Source organism: Lates calcarifer, linkage group LG11 (genome assembly GCF_001640805.2).
Source record: "Lates calcarifer isolate ASB-BC8 linkage group LG11, TLL_Latcal_v3, whole genome shotgun sequence".
Taxonomy (NCBI): Eukaryota; Metazoa; Chordata; class Actinopteri; family Centropomidae; genus Lates; species Lates calcarifer.
In genome coordinates, this window is record NC_066843.1 from 18,686,754 (window position 1) to 18,703,219 (window position 16,466).

A 16,466-nucleotide genomic window follows, 5' to 3' on the forward strand; every position below is an offset into this window, starting at 1 on the left:
TACTGTACCGTTCTGCCGCGGTTCTCGGCGCGCACTGTGAATATTTCTCTCAGTATTTTTGACAGACATCTATCCACGCGGCCTACGACTGTGTGTATCATTTAGCAAGGTTTACAAGCCCGTGGTGTAGGACGAAAGACAGAAACGGTGTCTCTATTGGTGCTTCCTGTGAGGTCTGATACAACTTCCGGAACGTCGGGTAATCACAACATCAGCTGTTGTGGCCAAGATGGCGCATAGCTTGGCAGAGTTGGAGGTTCCTCTGGACGCTGACCAAACTGGGGACCAAGGGAAAGATGTTTTGAGACGCTGCAGAGGACGGCCCAGGCTCACGGACTCCGACCGAGCTCAGAGGCGTCTTGAGTCACGAAAGAAGTACGATGTGAGGAGGGTGTACCTGGGAGAGTCGCACAAGCTGTGGAGTGAGCTCCGCCGACGGACCAGTCTGAGTGATGCTGGACTGGCAGAGTATCTGATCCTGCTCAACTCCACATATGGAGAAAAATACCAGCAGAAATACTGCGGGTAGGCATGGCCGCAGCCACTTTATTTCTACACGCTGACATTCCCAACCTCACAGAACATGTCTTTGTCTTTATCATCCTGCTCTAATACTGTTATCTATTCCATTCTGTGTACAACTGCTGCCGGCAGTTTTCACAATTTTTCAGCTTCATTGTTTTATTCTACTTGGCTTTCTCCAAATGAAATGATTCTGCATTACAGGAAGAAGATTGCCCCAGAAATCTCAGTAAAACAGAAAAAAGGTGAGTGGTGCCATAAATAGATTGGGATAGTTCAGTCACATAGGTTTGGGAGGTCTGCGACAGCTGGTTCTATTAAAATCGCGTTTAAGGAGACAGCTTATTTAGATTTGATCATTCAGACAAATCTGTTATTGAATCTTTTCACTGTGAAATCTGCTCTACAGCTTTTTATTCACTCAGTGTGAGGAAGAGAAAAGTAGATGCAAGTGGCAAACTGATTTCATTTGGGTAACCTCATTATCTACAGACTGAAATATCAGTCTTGATGGACAAAGATCAAAGATCAAACGTTTCTTAACATGTCATTAAAAAAAGTGATAAAAAGTAATCTTGCTTCAGTAATTCTTACTTAAATAGGCAGCCAAAAGTAGTCTTACAGACGTATTCTTTGGTAGTTTTTAAAGGAAAATGAGAATCAAAAATGTTCACTTAAATCGTGAGTCATATTGCAAGCAATATCTGTCGCAATATGTTTATAAATGTTTTTTCTCTTTTTTTTTTGGTATATCATCCAGCCCTACCATGCTTCCCTCCCAGTGTCAACTGAGATTGTCCCCCCACAACCATCAAATAATAAGTGGTTCAGCTAATGGATGGATGGGTTGAAGTAGAGCTAGACCAATAAATTGGCCTATGTGGGTCAATATATAGGTCAATAGCTTATTGTATATATATTGGTATCTAGGTTTGAGGTCATTTAGAAACAGTGTCACTGTTACATAGTTGCCCATTAGGGAACACTAAAGTTTATTTTTACATTGTAAAATGTTCTACTGTCACAATTCTGGAAACAGGAAGGAGTCAGGAGTCAGTATCACAGTTGGTACTTGGTATTACATCACCAACTTGGTAAATGTAATACCAACCTAAGTTCCAACCTAAAATATGAGGTTTTTTAAGAGTTTGTTTCCTTTGACTTACATGCCACTAAATTGAATACATTTGGATTTTTGAAGCTGTAACCTTGTGCTTTAGAAAACTGTGATTTAACACTTTCTGACAACTTATAACCAAATGTTAAGAGAGAAAATAATCATCAACAACAAAGAAACTGATTATGAAAATAATCCAAAATATCTAATTTGACTCGTTGAAATGTTTGAAGCATTAAAAGTCTGACTTAATCTTCTAATTTTACTGACCTGACCTTTCATCTCTTTTTTATCTTTTCTTGGCAGAAACGGGCTTCCATATAAAGAGTCCATTGTTTTTTAGTTTAGTTTTTTTTCACAGAGAATGCTTATTCAACAAAAATCAGCAATGGCTTGAAATCTAGTGAGTGGCATTACATGATTCAGATCCTCTTGAAATCTGCTTCTTCACTCATCTGTCAGCTTTCATTGTTTCCCAGGCAGGAAGGATCGTGTGTCCAGCCTCCAGAGTCTGGTGTGTTGGTACCAGGAGCACTCCTGCTCCTGCCCTCATGAGCCCCAGCTCAAAGCCCTGGAGCCCCAGCCCAACTTTTCCACTGCTGCCATCTGGCAATGTGACTCCAACCACTCATTTGTGCAATACCTCTTCTCACCACTGAGGGAGGCAAGTGACTCTGAACATGAGGAGGAAGTAAATGGAGAAGAGAATGCAATAAAAACAGACTTGGTGGCAGCTAAAAGAGCAGTGAGCAGGAGGAAAAGAAAGGAGGCTCACAAACAATTCAAAGGTGCAGAATGATTTTTTGGGGTCTTTAGTTTTGTTGTTGACATAATCAGTAATGAAATGTTCATTAGTAGCTACTGAATACTTAATACCTTGATTATCAACACATAGTTTTTGTTCATGTTTTTAGATATAGATGTGGGAGAGAATGTGGATGTTTCTGAGGGACAACATGCAACCATGAGCCCAATAGAGGAGGCTGCAGCTCTAAACCACCAGCCCAGTATAGAATCTTCCTCCAAGGATGTTCCACTGACAGGGCAGCCTGTCTGGGAGATGGAGATGGTCATGGAGCGACAGCAAGGCTCCCCAACTGCAGCATTTCACTCCATCCCCTCAGAAGAGGTGGCTGAGGATCTGCGACGAGGCAGAGACGACGGGGAAGGAGGAGGAGAGAGACTCAGAGAGAAGGAAATCAGGACTATATATGACTGTGTCACAGTGACAGCATCTGCAGCTGATAAACTGGAGAAGACGGATGAGGACTCAGTGCTGTCACAGAGTTTGAGTGACTCTGTCCAGCTGGGCGCTCAGCCGCAGCTGTCAGTCCCACCACCCATGCAGGTGCAAGAACAGAGTGAGCTGTTTGACCCTCAGACTCTGCAGACGGTAGTGACCAGCTGTGAGATTCCTGACCAGAGGACGGCTTTGGAAGGCTCACAGGTAGGTGAATGCTTAAAGGAGGTAGAGGTACACTCTAAATACGAAGGAATGCGCTTTTGCTTTACCCGAAAGTTACAAATGTTTTTCCATTTTCTTGTCATCCCCAGTTAATTATCATCACCGGCCCCAGCTATGAGGCCCTGGCGTCAGAGGGCATCCAGCTCAACATGGGCGGCGGAAATGTGGAGGAAGTCACCTGCACTGTCATCGGGGGCGTCACCTACAACCAAGTCTGTTCGTGTGACTCAAAAATCAGCACAGCAGAGGACGAAGACTCCATGACAGGTGTGCTACATTTGGAACTAGCATATTACTCTATATGTGTAAAGGATGGCTGATTCCATATTGAGTTCACTGCACTTGTGTGCGTGTGCCTGTGAGGTGCAAGGGGCAGCCCAAATACAAGTCCTCAAGTGGGGTGCAAGGCACTAAGCTATCGATGTAGGTGCAGTGTCTGAAATTTTGTACAGAGTTTCATGCATTACATCTACCATTGAATGTTATATCATCAACGTAAACTACTGGCTGCCACTTTTGCCATTTTGTGTCCCACAGGGTTGATTTGCCTACAGCACTGTGTATCATGTATCATCTACACATAGACTTGAATAACCAGCTGGTTATTTATGTACCATGGAAATATCTTATCATTTGAGCTGAGCTGTGGTAAGACTCAGACCAGGATACTGTGAATGTTTGTGTTTAGGTGTGAAGTCACACAGTATCAGCTAAGCAACAAATATGTTGTTGTGATGTTCTGCAGGGATCTGCAGGCTCAGGGCCAGTCCCAGCATTTTTAATTAATGTAACCTAGGGTTTGATTATAAGGTCAGATGTTCACTCCTGGTATGGAAGCTGTCAAAGATGCCCACTTGCACTTTGTTAAAACAACTGCCAAACATGTGCTGTAAATGAAATGCTGAGACACAAAATTAAGCTCCAGCCAATATTATCAATACTGAGAGCAGAGCTGCTTTGCTTCTTTTTCAGTGACATTTTGCAGGCGCAACACATCTCTACTTTGCCACTTTTGGAACAGCAGATTTACACTGACATCCTCTGTAGTTATCATACAAATATTTTATGACACTATAAGACAAAAGAACAAGATATGCAAAAGAACACTGGGAGGTAGGTTATATTTCATTAATGTGCATAACACCTATTAAGCAAAAAATAAAAAAATGAGAAAATATATCTAAATTGCTTTAATAGTTTTATGAAGGTCTGTTATAGTCTTTACTATATAATTAAATATTAGATCATTAAACATGGACATTTAGAAATGAAAGATACTGATAATACCTGGACCTCAGTATATAAACAGCAGAGATTAGTATGTGAGGGATGTTGTCGAGTCACAGAGCATCAGAAACCTGAACAATTAGAGTGACATAGGAATGTGAATAACCAGGCTTCTTATGTGCCTCATCATATCCTTAACATCATGAAAACTAGCCTTAATCATGACAGGGACACTAGTTTGCATGTAATGGGGGTACTACCTGACATAATGTTAATGAGAAGACACAGACTAGTTTAAGTTGAATAAACATAGATATCATTAAAAGATTTATCTATGAAAGATCAGTTGGCTCAGGCACTTCATGTGGTGTTAGAGACTAAAAACAGCACCAGATGAAAACATCCGCTCTGTGTCATATTTCTTATATATGTTTTTCACAGTTTAAGGAGAATACGTGCTACCAGGGGTTTATATGTTGCATTTTCTGTGGCTGATTTTCTGGAAATTCAGTGAAAATTTGTGCTAAATTTGAATGGAGACTCCACTCAGAACCGCAAATTACAAAGTCAAGATCTCAGCACTGATCTTATCCACAGCAGTGACTGAGACCTGAAGTCTTGAATAAACTGACATATATTCCCCTCTTTGCCCCTCAGACTGAAGGTAAAGATGTTGATTACAATCAAGCACCCAGTCCACAAGTCAGGAGACATTTAGATTCAGCTCATACCTGCATGAGTCAGTTTGTAATCACTTGTCGGATTGTTTCTCTGCAGGTTTGAGTGACAAACAGCTGCTGCAGCCAACTGTTGATGCTCTGGAGCTGAGTGGTGACAGAGAGCTGCAGAGGAGTCTGAGCAGGTTGGTGGAACACATACTCTACATGGTGAATTCAAGTGCAAGTGACTTTCAGACAGATTGAGAAGGATTTCGAGGGCAAGGAGCTCTGCAGAAGTGTTAATCCATTTCCGTTTCAGTTATTGTCCTGTTGTTACAGTGAACTTCACAGTGTCTGTTTTTACAGTGTCAGGTCAAAGAGAAACAGACGAGGCCCTGTCATTGAGGCTGATGGGATGCTCAAGATGTTCCACTGTCCGTACGAGGGCTGCAGTCAAGTCTATGTTGCTATTAGCAGCTTTCAGGTAAATCAACAGCTTTTATTCTTACTTAATGCTTCAGTTTGTTTAACTGAAGATTGAAATAACCTTTTTGTTTCACTCTATAGAATCACGTGAACCTGGTTCACAGGAAAGGGAGGACCAAGGTTTGCCCCCATCCAGGCTGTGGAAAAAAGTTCTACTTGTCAAACCATCTGCATCGCCATATGATCATCCATTCAGGTGGGCTCACAAAGACACACTTGTCATGTTAGAATCTCATCTTTGTAAACCTCCAAATGTAAAAATGGATCTTCTTACAGGGGTAAGAGATTTCATCTGTGAGACATGTGGAAAATCATTTAAGAGGAAGAATCACCTGGAGGTTCACAGGCGGACTCACACTGGAGAAACACCACTTCAGTAGGTTACCAGTGTTGAAGACATTTCTTATTGTTTTAGATTTGCACTGAGCAGGTCAGACAGTCTGTAACACTTTGATTAATTTCATCATATTTGGCATAGGGTAAATGTTCACAAATACGGCATGGCCCATAAGCATCTGTATGGTAGTCACTCCTCTCTTTTCTTTCCTCAGATGTGAAATTTGTGGCTACCAGTGTCGCCAGCGTGCATCCCTGAACTGGCACATGAAGAAGCACACTCCAGAAGCCCACTACAACTTCACCTGTGAGTTCTGTGACAAGAGGTTTGAGAAGCTGGACAGTGTTAAATTCCACAAGCTAAAGAGTCACCCAGACAAGCAGGCAACCTGAAGTGCTCAAGTACTGCTCACAGGAGCTAAACAAATACAAGTTGGCCCTTGGAAGCCAAAGGAAGACTTCCAGTGAGGAGGAAGGCTTTGCTTCACTGTGGCTGTCTTGCTTCTCGTGTCAAGGTTGATATGTACATTGCCTGTGAACACACAAGCAGTGGATAAAGGCAAAAGTGGAACCACTCTAACAGCTGTGCAGGACACAGCGGTAAAAAAAAGCTTAATCCACTGTTGAGTAATGATGTCCAACTGACAACTCATCCAGTCCTGGTTAAACAACCATAACTAGGCTTGGCAGCTGTTTCAAGCTATGGATTTCTCTCCATGTTGAAGTGAATGGCTGTAGTAAGAGTGATGCTCTGTATATAAGAATTTTTTTTTTTTTTTTTTTGCTTTTCCAAAGCCCAAATCACAAGAGTCCGTTCTTATGTAAGCTACAAATGTTAGCATGGCCAGCTAACTAGCTTACTACCCATTGTAGTTTTGAAAGATGCTGTAGGCATTTTATAGTACATTATTATGGGGTTACAGGTTACAAGTTTAAAAAGGCCCCATTTACAATTGACATATCCACTGTGTAAAATTCCCCACCATTTGGGAGCTGGTCCAGAACGCTGCTATCTTAATTAGGCTAATGTTAGCGGCTCTGTCCTGCTCAGTACTGGGTCTTGGAAAGTTAACACTCTAGCACCCCTGGCCAGTCTTATCCAAGATTGTATTATGTTCTCCAAACACATTGTTCAATCCTCATTGTAAAAGCCTTTTCTCTTTATGATGTTTAAAGTAAAAGGCAATTTGTAAAATGTGAGCAAAAACAGAAGTAGCAAAAGTAACCTCAGTCTTGCCTGAGTGTGTAAGCTAAGCAGCTAAAGGACTTACCATACTTAAAATATTAGGAGCTCTTAATTGCAATACAAGAACAATGCTGTTTCTTTATTATCTTGTCTTCCACAGTGTTAGTTTCAGTCTTTTCATGTATGTAGCCAACAAATTTATATGACCCTTTTGCAGCATTTTTGTGTTAAACGAAATCAGTTTGAAGCGTTAAAAAGTCGATGAGAGAGTTGACGGGACAGTGTTTTCAGCAACTTGTGGACCTTACATTAGCTAGCTTAAGTAGCTAGCTAGTTAGAGTTGATTAAATCTTTCAGCACCAGTTGTCATGTCAGCTGGCAAAATCAATGGTCGTTAGCTAGGATGAGAAGTCTGCTTTTTTCTACCTCTGTCTGAAATCAACAATCCACTGTTTCAAAAATTACTAAGAATTTTGAAGAGTAAATCTGTCACTACTCCCATGGTAAAGTGCATGAACACATACTGAACACAGGCGGGTGGGGATGAGGGGGTTTAGAGACGGGTCATTTAAATGTTCGATAGAAAATATTTTTCATTAAAGGAAAAAATTCTGTTGGCTTTGCAAGTTTGAAAACAACATTTGTATTAAATTGGTTAACATGGAAAACACTGGTATGGTCCTTTAAAGATTAAGCATGATTTAAATATTATTGTTCAGCCTACTAGGACAACACCAAGAAAGATTACTAATGACAACCAGTGTGGTGGGTTAAGATATTACTACGTACAGTATGTGTGTTAAATGTAAGGCTGTGACACTGACTGTTGTGTGCTAAGCACTATGCTGGTTGTAGTGAAACAAATGTAGGTTCTTTCATTGCAGTCACTGAAATTTGAGCATCCGTTGTGTAGGCCAGGAAAGCGGTCTTACATTTTCCTGTCGTCTGTTTTCACCATCCCACCGTCCTGACTCACAGGCACAGATGAGAAATCCTGCGAGTTTAATGTGACAACTTCTCAGGAAAGTTCACCTCAGTCCTCTTGTGTTCTGTCTGTGTTTTAGTCTCGAAGTAAATGCACTTTTCTCTCCTCTGTCAGTTTTGTTAACTGATGAATCACTAAAATATATGAATATGACTTGTATTTGTATTCTAACATTCTTTTTCTGAAACACATTTTTGTGACACATTGTTAATAATACGCAATGTGTTCTTGCCTCTTGCATAAGTCACTCTAGGGTGTGTGTGTGTGTATGTGTTTGTGATGAAGTGTAGGTGTGCATAAAAAGTAAGACAAGGCTTGAAAAGCATAAGTGTCATGACACCTAGTCATAAAATGACTTCATAGATACTCGACCCTTTGTAAGTTTAAGTGGTTGTCAGTGGAGCCTATGGGAACATTATCATGAGACTTTGAGTTACACAAGAGTACTATACTGAGATAAGTCATGATTAGGAGTTAGATTTGGGATTATAAAGATGAAATATTTCACATGGATTTTGATCATTTGAATGTGTAGGGATTTATTATTATTTATTCATTTTTCTTCATGTAGGCCCGTTACACACCTATTCTTATCAGCCACTTACCAGCAACAGTGACTGATCATTAGCACTGTTGTACTGTAAATCATCTATCCTCCTCTCGTCTTTTGCAGTTGAGTTAGTTTTTCCACCTGTCACTGTCAGGATTGTGAAGTTCAGATTTGTGAAATATGACGCCAACATCTGAGGAGCATTCAACTCACTGACAAGCCAGTTTTCCATTAATTTAGCAAAACCTAGTGGTGGAGACTCCACCTGACAGATCTGTCAGTAAACTAAATGTTGTTTACATTGAAATGCAGCATACAGCAAGAAGTGTAAGAATAAAATAATTCTACAAGGAATTAGAAACCGCAACAAAAGAAGAGAGGAACAACAAGAAAAGCTGCCCTGCAAAAGACACTGACAAACCCTGAATTCAGCTCACAGACACAAACCACAGATATCACACAGATACACATCTGTGTGACTGAACTTCATAGTCAGTGACTAAGTCAGAAATATATCAGGAAGCTAAATAAAATTGGGATGTTTATTCAATCTTAGACTGGAAACCAATGAATTTGAGTGTTTGAGCAGTAGGTTGAGCTTTCCATATCTCTACAACATTTTCAATAAGCCGGAGCTGTCCTATTATTTGTTGGGATAATTATCAAAGAGAGTATTCTACTGTACTCTGGCTTGTGCAAACCAACACACCTCCAACACGTCATCAAGGCAAACAACTTCTTTTTACCTTAATGTGCTGTGCTGTGGAAAAACACTTGCATTGTACGAGCACAGCCTGAGCTGTCATGGTTGCTCACAGTTCAGCTTGGTGAAAGGATCCCCTCTTACCTCAAATAACAATAATACTAGCCTGACCAGTCTGACATGACTGAATGAACCACTTTCTCACAAACAACTTGAGATATAAAATAATTTCTTTTTCTTTTTAATAAAAAAATTAATTAACTTTTAATTGATATGCAAGCAATAAAAAGATGCTTTAGTTATATTATTAATCAGATAGTTTAGTTTATTTATTCCTTGTTGAGTTGCAGTGCTCCAATTCACATATACAATAAAAATAAATAAGATAAAATAAAGTAAGGTAATAACAAAATAATAATAATAATAATAGCAATAATATAACCCCCAATCTTAAACTATAAAGATACAGAAATATAAAAAATATCATAATAATATATAATAAAACAATATGCACATATTTAATATTTACATGCTATTCACATTTTGTACAGAAAAATTACTGGTTATTGAACGTGGGTGAAAAAAAGTGTCCAGGGATCTGATCCAGGGATAAGATTGATTCTTAGTTGATGGCCACTGGCAGGAATGATTTTCTGTGGCGCTCTGTGGTACAACGTGGTGGGATGAGTCTGTTGCTGAATGTGCTTCTCCGGCTGACCAGCACATCATGGAGAGGGTGTGAAGAGCTGTCCAATATAGTCCTTATCTTGGACAACATTCTCCTCTCTGATGCTGTTGTCAGAGAATCCAGCTCCCCTCCCACAACATGGCTGGTTTTGCGGATTAGCTTTTTCAGTCTGTTGGCATCCTTCACTTTCAGTCTGCTGCCCCTGCACACAACATCGCAAAGGATGGCACTGGCACTAACATGACTTTTCAAGTTAAGATCTGAGTCCAGAATAACTGTGATTCCTGACTGGCACACTGTGTCTACATAGTTCTGTATTTCCTTGTGTTCCCAACAAAATGTTGAGAATTCACAAGCAGCAGTCCTAGGATTAACCATTGTGGAACTCTTTATAATAAACTGTTTGTTTCAACACATTTAAAACTACCAGTCCAGCATTTTTAAGCAGAATGGCACCATCAACCACATTAAAGAAGGAAACAGGATTTTAAAAAATAAATAAATAAAAACATAAAATAAAAGGTCTTACTTGATTTATATCACTGTAATTGTTTACTTTGATAAGGGCTAGTGTCTATTTAGCTGCTTCAGAGTTTTTTATTGTATATATATTTTTTAAAATCATCTGTGATCCGTGATTGCTCATAAAAGTGTAGACACCTCAGACAAAGTGGTTGAGGATATCGCGAAGACTGAGTTGAATGGTGAAGTTGCAGGCTTTAAATCAAAGTACTCCATAGTGCTAAAGGGAACTAATTTGATTCATTGTTGATGTAAAAAAAATATTGATTTATGCAACTTAAATGTTGCATTTATAAATGAGATGCAGGAAGACTGCCCCCTTTGGGACCTGTAGAAAAAACGAAGCAGTGAACAACAGTGCCCGACTGACCAACTGATTTGCTACTTATTAGAATATCACAATCAATCATGTCAAAGGCAGCAAAACTGCAATGGAAGTTCTGTCTGAATAACAGCTGATCTTAAGGTCACTGATGACTGTGACATGAGTTGTTTGTATACTGTGGTTAGATATGAAATCAGACTGGAACATGCTGCATACTCTGGATGGAAAGATAATTATGTAATTAATTATACACAACTTTTTCAACAACTTTTTATTAATAAAAATGGTCACATTATTTTGTCATTTTTACAAACTGCCTTCAAACGAAACACCTCAAAACAGAGGCACAAATGCAGGTTGGTGTAGCTACTCACAGGTGAGCTTCCTCTCTCCTCCCACAGGACACCAGCCACTCCATGGTGATGTGTGTTATTACTCAGCTGCTTTGGTCACACCCACCTGCTCCCCTCCTCCCTTTCCCGAGCTTATAACCAGCCGGGACTCTTAAAATAAGAGCAGAAAGCTGAAAAGGTCACTTAGAAGCTCTTTTATGTCTAGCAGAGTGACAAAGCCACAGGAAACAGTAGACAGAGAGTGTATTGTGGGTCATTTTCAGAGGACAGAAGAATAGTACACTCCTGTACTCCTGATATCTCACAGTCAGCTCCCACAGCAACAGCTTCCATCACAAGAGTGAAGGTAAAGACTCTTGACAACAGCCTCAGAGCACATCTTTGGATTTCTCTTGTGAAAGGTAAGCTAAGAAATGACTTAACTGAGACTGACTATCATATAAAGCTAAATGGTAGCTTCTTCTTGTGAATTTTAGGCCTTTTGGTTATTTTTCAAGGGCTGTAGCAATGTAGGGAGGGATCCATCCAACAATGATCCTTTGTCTCCTGAGACCTGCCTGCAATTATTCCGCTCAATGGCGTCCTTTGAGATTGGCCTTGTACATGTTTTTGATAGACATTGGACATTCAGGGACATTTTTTTAGGTTTTGCTGATCTGAGATCCTCTTCACAGTCCTGGAGCCAGGCTGTGACAAATTATCTGCTGAAGTATTTCACACATATGGCATTCAGTTTGTCATCTACAAGCAAGAGCTTTTCCTGTTTGTTAATGTATGTTGCAAAGCATTATGAAAAAGACAGTGTTCACTGGATCCTATTTCAGGCCTTTGGTCACTTTGAAATTTGCATGTGACTCTATCTTGTTAATACATCACCAGGCTGACTCCTCAGTCTGAGTGGAATCATTGACCATGTGGAAGTGGGAACAGCTCAGAGGAGTGAAATGATAGAGGGAGTTTCAGGGAGTCAAGGCAACCGCTCGTTATGCTTCTGAGACATCTGGGTCCCAAAATATATGATTAACTTGAAGACAACCATCTTTATTGTATCAGCACAAGTGAGCCAAATGAACTGACAAGCTACTTCCTGCTTTTGGTTAATTTGACACATTATGTTAAGGAAAGTGTTAAGGAAAGAAAATTACCATAAAGGCTTTAGTGAAAGAGTAGGTATGAATTAAATAATAGAGAGGAGAGACCGTGAGGGATATCCCAGTTCTCAGAAAGCAGTCTGTTGCTATACACAGGCTTCTGCTCTGTCATTGTTGTTGGGGATAACAATTTATCTGTTTTGTCACGCCACACAAAGGGCACTGTTCCCCTTCTGGGAGGTCTACACACACACACACACACACACACACACATTTGGAAGTGACAATCTCAAAGTGACTCTAGAACAGTAACAGGTTGTAAAAGGGGAAGGTGGGAGGAGAAGATTCAGTGATACTGTTATTTGTGAGCCTATGTCAAGACGATTAAGATTAATGTTATGCATTTGTGTGAGCACACTTGTGAAACTAATTTAAAAGAATCTGTTTTCTGAGCATGTATCAACAGACATAGAGGTGGTTAATGTGCTGATGTGCTGAAATGTACCTCTACTAGCCCTTAAAGTCTAACCTCCTCTCTGATTCACATCCCAGAGTAATGGTTGTGATGGATTGGCTGGCAGACCACAGAGTTTTCTATGCAAATACACACACTAGACTCTTTGTTTCTTTCATAGCTTACATTTTGGGTCAATATTCAAAAGTATAATCTCTAAGTTTATGATTTTCATGTATTATACAGTAGCACAGCGATCTATATTTGAATGCGAAAAGAGAAATGTTGCAAAGAGATGAGACATTTCTATGGCAGCAGTGTTTGGTTCCTTTCCTCATTTTCATACCACAGGTTTATCACTACATTTGTGTACTGAATCACTTTCCAGAAAATACAACACAGCATACTTCCTCATTTGTCATCTCTCTACTCCCATTAATGCTAAACTAAACAAAGCCCTCACCCAAGTTCTGTGTAAGGTGATATATGTACAGTCAACGTCCTTAGAGTTGAAATGAAAGGCACTGGGCGCTCTGAGTGTTGAGATAAGAGAGATAAGTTATTTAGCTTTCAAAGGGCAAAAGGTGGAGAGCTGGGAAAGTGGCAGGTGTTTCCCCTGCCCCGCTCTCTGCCTCCCCAAAACAAACAGCATAATCCTACTATTAATTTGCCACCTAAATGGCAGTACATTATGACTTAGTGAAAAGCAGGACAACACATCAGCAAGATAATTAATGTTCTACACACAAATTGATTGTTACATGTGTACACAGTGTTCTTAAAAAACAAAAATAACATGAAATAAATATGAAGTAATACTCAAGAATGCAGCACACAACTGACAACAAAATGATGAAGAGTATTGGTTGGCTGAGTTGTTTTTATTTCTGTTTTTTTTCTCTCTCTTTCCTTGATAGGTTCAACAATCAGAAGCAAAAATGGGATGCTATGGATTCCTCAAACTGATGATGTTTGTTTTCAATGGCATCATCTTTGTAAGTTTGTATGTCTAATTTTTAATGTCTGATTTTATGTTCACTCATTTTACATTTTACTTGTGTGAAACAAGTAGGTGTGAAAAATGTGTAAAAAATATGCAAGAAATTGCAGAGAAAAATGGCAACCTTGAGATGAACCAGTGGGGCATTTTATGACACTTACAAGAGCAAATTTGCTTTTAAGTATCAAAATATGCTCTTTGTCTATGCAGCTGCCCGTCTGTTATTCTAAACAGAATTTTTTTTTTTTTTTAACAAGTAAACTGAACTTCATATGTAAAAATACAGGACTGCCCCTTTAATCTTGAAGATTTTTCCTCTATTTTGCCAGTCTTCTGATCTCTTCTTCTCCCTGTCTCCCTCCATCAGTTGGCAGGTGCTGCCATCCTGGGTGTTGGGATCTGGGTGAAGGTGGACAGTGGCTCCATCCTCAGCTTCCTCGGGAAAATTGAAAACGCGCCACCAGAGCTCAGTCAGGTGCTCAATGTGGGCTACCTGTTGATCGCAATAGGAGCACTGCTGGTCGTTATTGGCTTTCTAGGCTGCTGTGGTGCTGTCAGAGAGAGCAAGTGCATGCTGCTGCTGGTAGGTTGTTATCTGCTACTTTATAGGGGGCTAGAGAAATTATTCAAAGAGAAGGTTTGAATACGTAAATCAATGTATTAGAGACTGGGTTATAAATATGACATGACATTTTTATTCTTAACTGTTGGAGCCTATATACTTGTTCTCATTTGCATAGTTTCAGTAGTCTACAAACTGGTGAAGAATTCATACAATTCATTAAAATTACTTCAAACTAATTTTAGCTATTGGAAATGTTTGTTTTAACAATATCATTCCAATAAAATGTGTAACATTCTGATCTTTTCTATAGTTCTTTATCATAGTCTTGGTGGTCTTCATAGCAGAGGTTGCAGGAGCAGTGGTGATCTTGGTATTCAGACCCTTAGTAAGTTATTTAACAGCTTTTTCACGCAGAGAATATTAGTAGCCAGATTGTTATGATAGTTATTAACCTTTGGTACATGGATGCTAATACTACTATATGCTTGCATTTAAGGCAGATGAGCTGGTTCAAAAGGTTGGCACTGCAGCAGTCAACAACATCAGGAAAGACTATGGGAAAAATGCAGACGTCACAGGACTGTGGAATACTACAATGAGCACAGTACATAATTCTACTGAACAATTTACAAAAATTTTGACACCATTTTTCCACTGCTTTCTGTGACTCTTACTCTCTTTGTGTCTTAGTTAAAATGTTGCGGGTTCTACAACTCCTCAGACTTTGAAGGCTCCCCGTATTTTGTTGACCACAACAGGCAATATCCACCACAGTGCTGTCCAGGCATGAATTACCCATGTAATCAGACGATGGCTGACAGCGTCACGGTATGGACTTTGAAAGTAGCAGAAACAACAAAAACATCCACATGCATGATCAAAACCCATTCTGAATCAATAACTACTCTACTCTACTACTCTCCACTCTAACTCCTCTACCCCTGTTCTTTACTTTCCTCAGACAATCACCGGTTGCTTCCCAAAGATCATGCAGCTGATCGATGACAACACGGTGGTTATTGTGGCAGTGGCGCTAGGAATTGCAGTTCTGGAGGTATGACTTGATCTCTCATCGTCTTCATTTGTAGGGCCCACTTTAGAGTGGGTTCAAGTGCATAAGAGAAAGGCTAAGATTACTGTAAATTAAGTTTTATTCCTCTTATTTTACACATTTACATATGTTTTTACTAATGTGTATATTCTCCTCAGATATGTGCCATGGCCGTCTCCATGATCCTTTACTGCAGAATAAAATCCACGAGTGCCTAACTACAAATGGCAAAGACCTTTGAGGAATCATTTTAATCACTGGAGCCTTTCCACTTCCTACATATCGCCTCTAGAGGAGTGAGGGTCGATGCCCTTATCTTGCAAAAATGCCTCATCATTGAAGACTGAAGTTAATGTCAGATCTTGTGCAATCAGAATTACTGAATGATATAACATCTATTTTTACTACATTTAAATCTATCTAACAGATGTTGTATATGAATCTATTTCTTAAGAACACTACATTTTATAAAACAGGCTACACACAATGTCTACATCACCAGAGATTATTTTAAATGTCAAGCAGTGCTACTACCTGTAACACATGGCCAGTTAATGAGGAGTTACATGATAACTACACTGTGATAATGAAACAATGGCTGGTATGATTGAGACAGGAACCACAATTGTGAATGCTATAATGCAGCTTGTAAAATACCAAAAGAAGTGATACATTATTTGTATGTATAGTGTATGGTGATCAATTTTGAAATAAAGTGCAAGTTATTTCTAGACACTGGTGAGTTTTTGTGCTGGTTGCATGAATGTGGGACATTGCAGATGTTTTGAATGGGAAGGAGAAGCAGCAAACAAACAGGTAGCTAATGATAACTTTTACATTTCCTCTTTTTTCATACTTCAACAACAAACAGGTCTGACAACAAACACTGAGGTGAAAGTGCATTTTCATCAGAGTTAGGGCTAGTTATGGATGTTAATGCCACTAGGTGCCATTTGCCTGAAACTATTACAAGCAAAAAACATTATTTCTTATTTCCCACCAAGAGTTTCAGGATTTTGTGTTGTACTCTATGTCTGAATCAGGATCAAGCTCATTGTTTTGGTTTATTTAGTTTGATAAAAACAAAATTGCACTTGTTAATGTGTTACTTGGAGCAAACACTGTTAACTGCGACTTATAGATAAATGGGCTCTCTGGCAGCATGACCTTACAGTAACAAA

The 16,466-nt window shown here is 39.5% G+C and overlaps 2 protein-coding genes across 2 annotated transcripts; both read left to right on the forward strand.

Moving 5' to 3' along the window:
• The first annotated feature begins 193 nt into the window (after positions 1-193).
• Positions 194-8,142, forward strand: znf653 (zinc finger protein 653). Its single transcript, XM_018698592.2, has 10 exons — positions 194-525; positions 727-767; positions 2,119-2,427; positions 2,554-3,086; positions 3,194-3,371; positions 5,109-5,193; positions 5,357-5,474; positions 5,558-5,672; positions 5,753-5,852; positions 6,028-8,142. The coding sequence occupies exons 1-10, from the start codon at positions 230-232 to the stop codon at positions 6,203-6,205; spliced, it is 1,953 nt and encodes a 650-aa protein (XP_018554108.1). The 5' UTR covers positions 194-229; the 3' UTR covers positions 6,206-8,142.
• Positions 8,143-11,264: 3,122 nt separating this feature from the next.
• On the forward strand, positions 11,265-16,018 carry tspan34b (tetraspanin 34b). Its single transcript, XM_018698551.2, has 8 exons — positions 11,265-11,525; positions 13,587-13,664; positions 14,037-14,252; positions 14,545-14,619; positions 14,731-14,838; positions 14,925-15,062; positions 15,196-15,288; positions 15,444-16,018. Exons 2-8 carry the CDS (start codon positions 13,608-13,610, stop codon positions 15,501-15,503), a joined length of 747 nt encoding a protein of 248 aa, XP_018554067.1. The 5' UTR covers positions 11,265-11,525; positions 13,587-13,607; the 3' UTR covers positions 15,504-16,018.
• Positions 16,019-16,466: the final 448 nt, after the last annotated feature.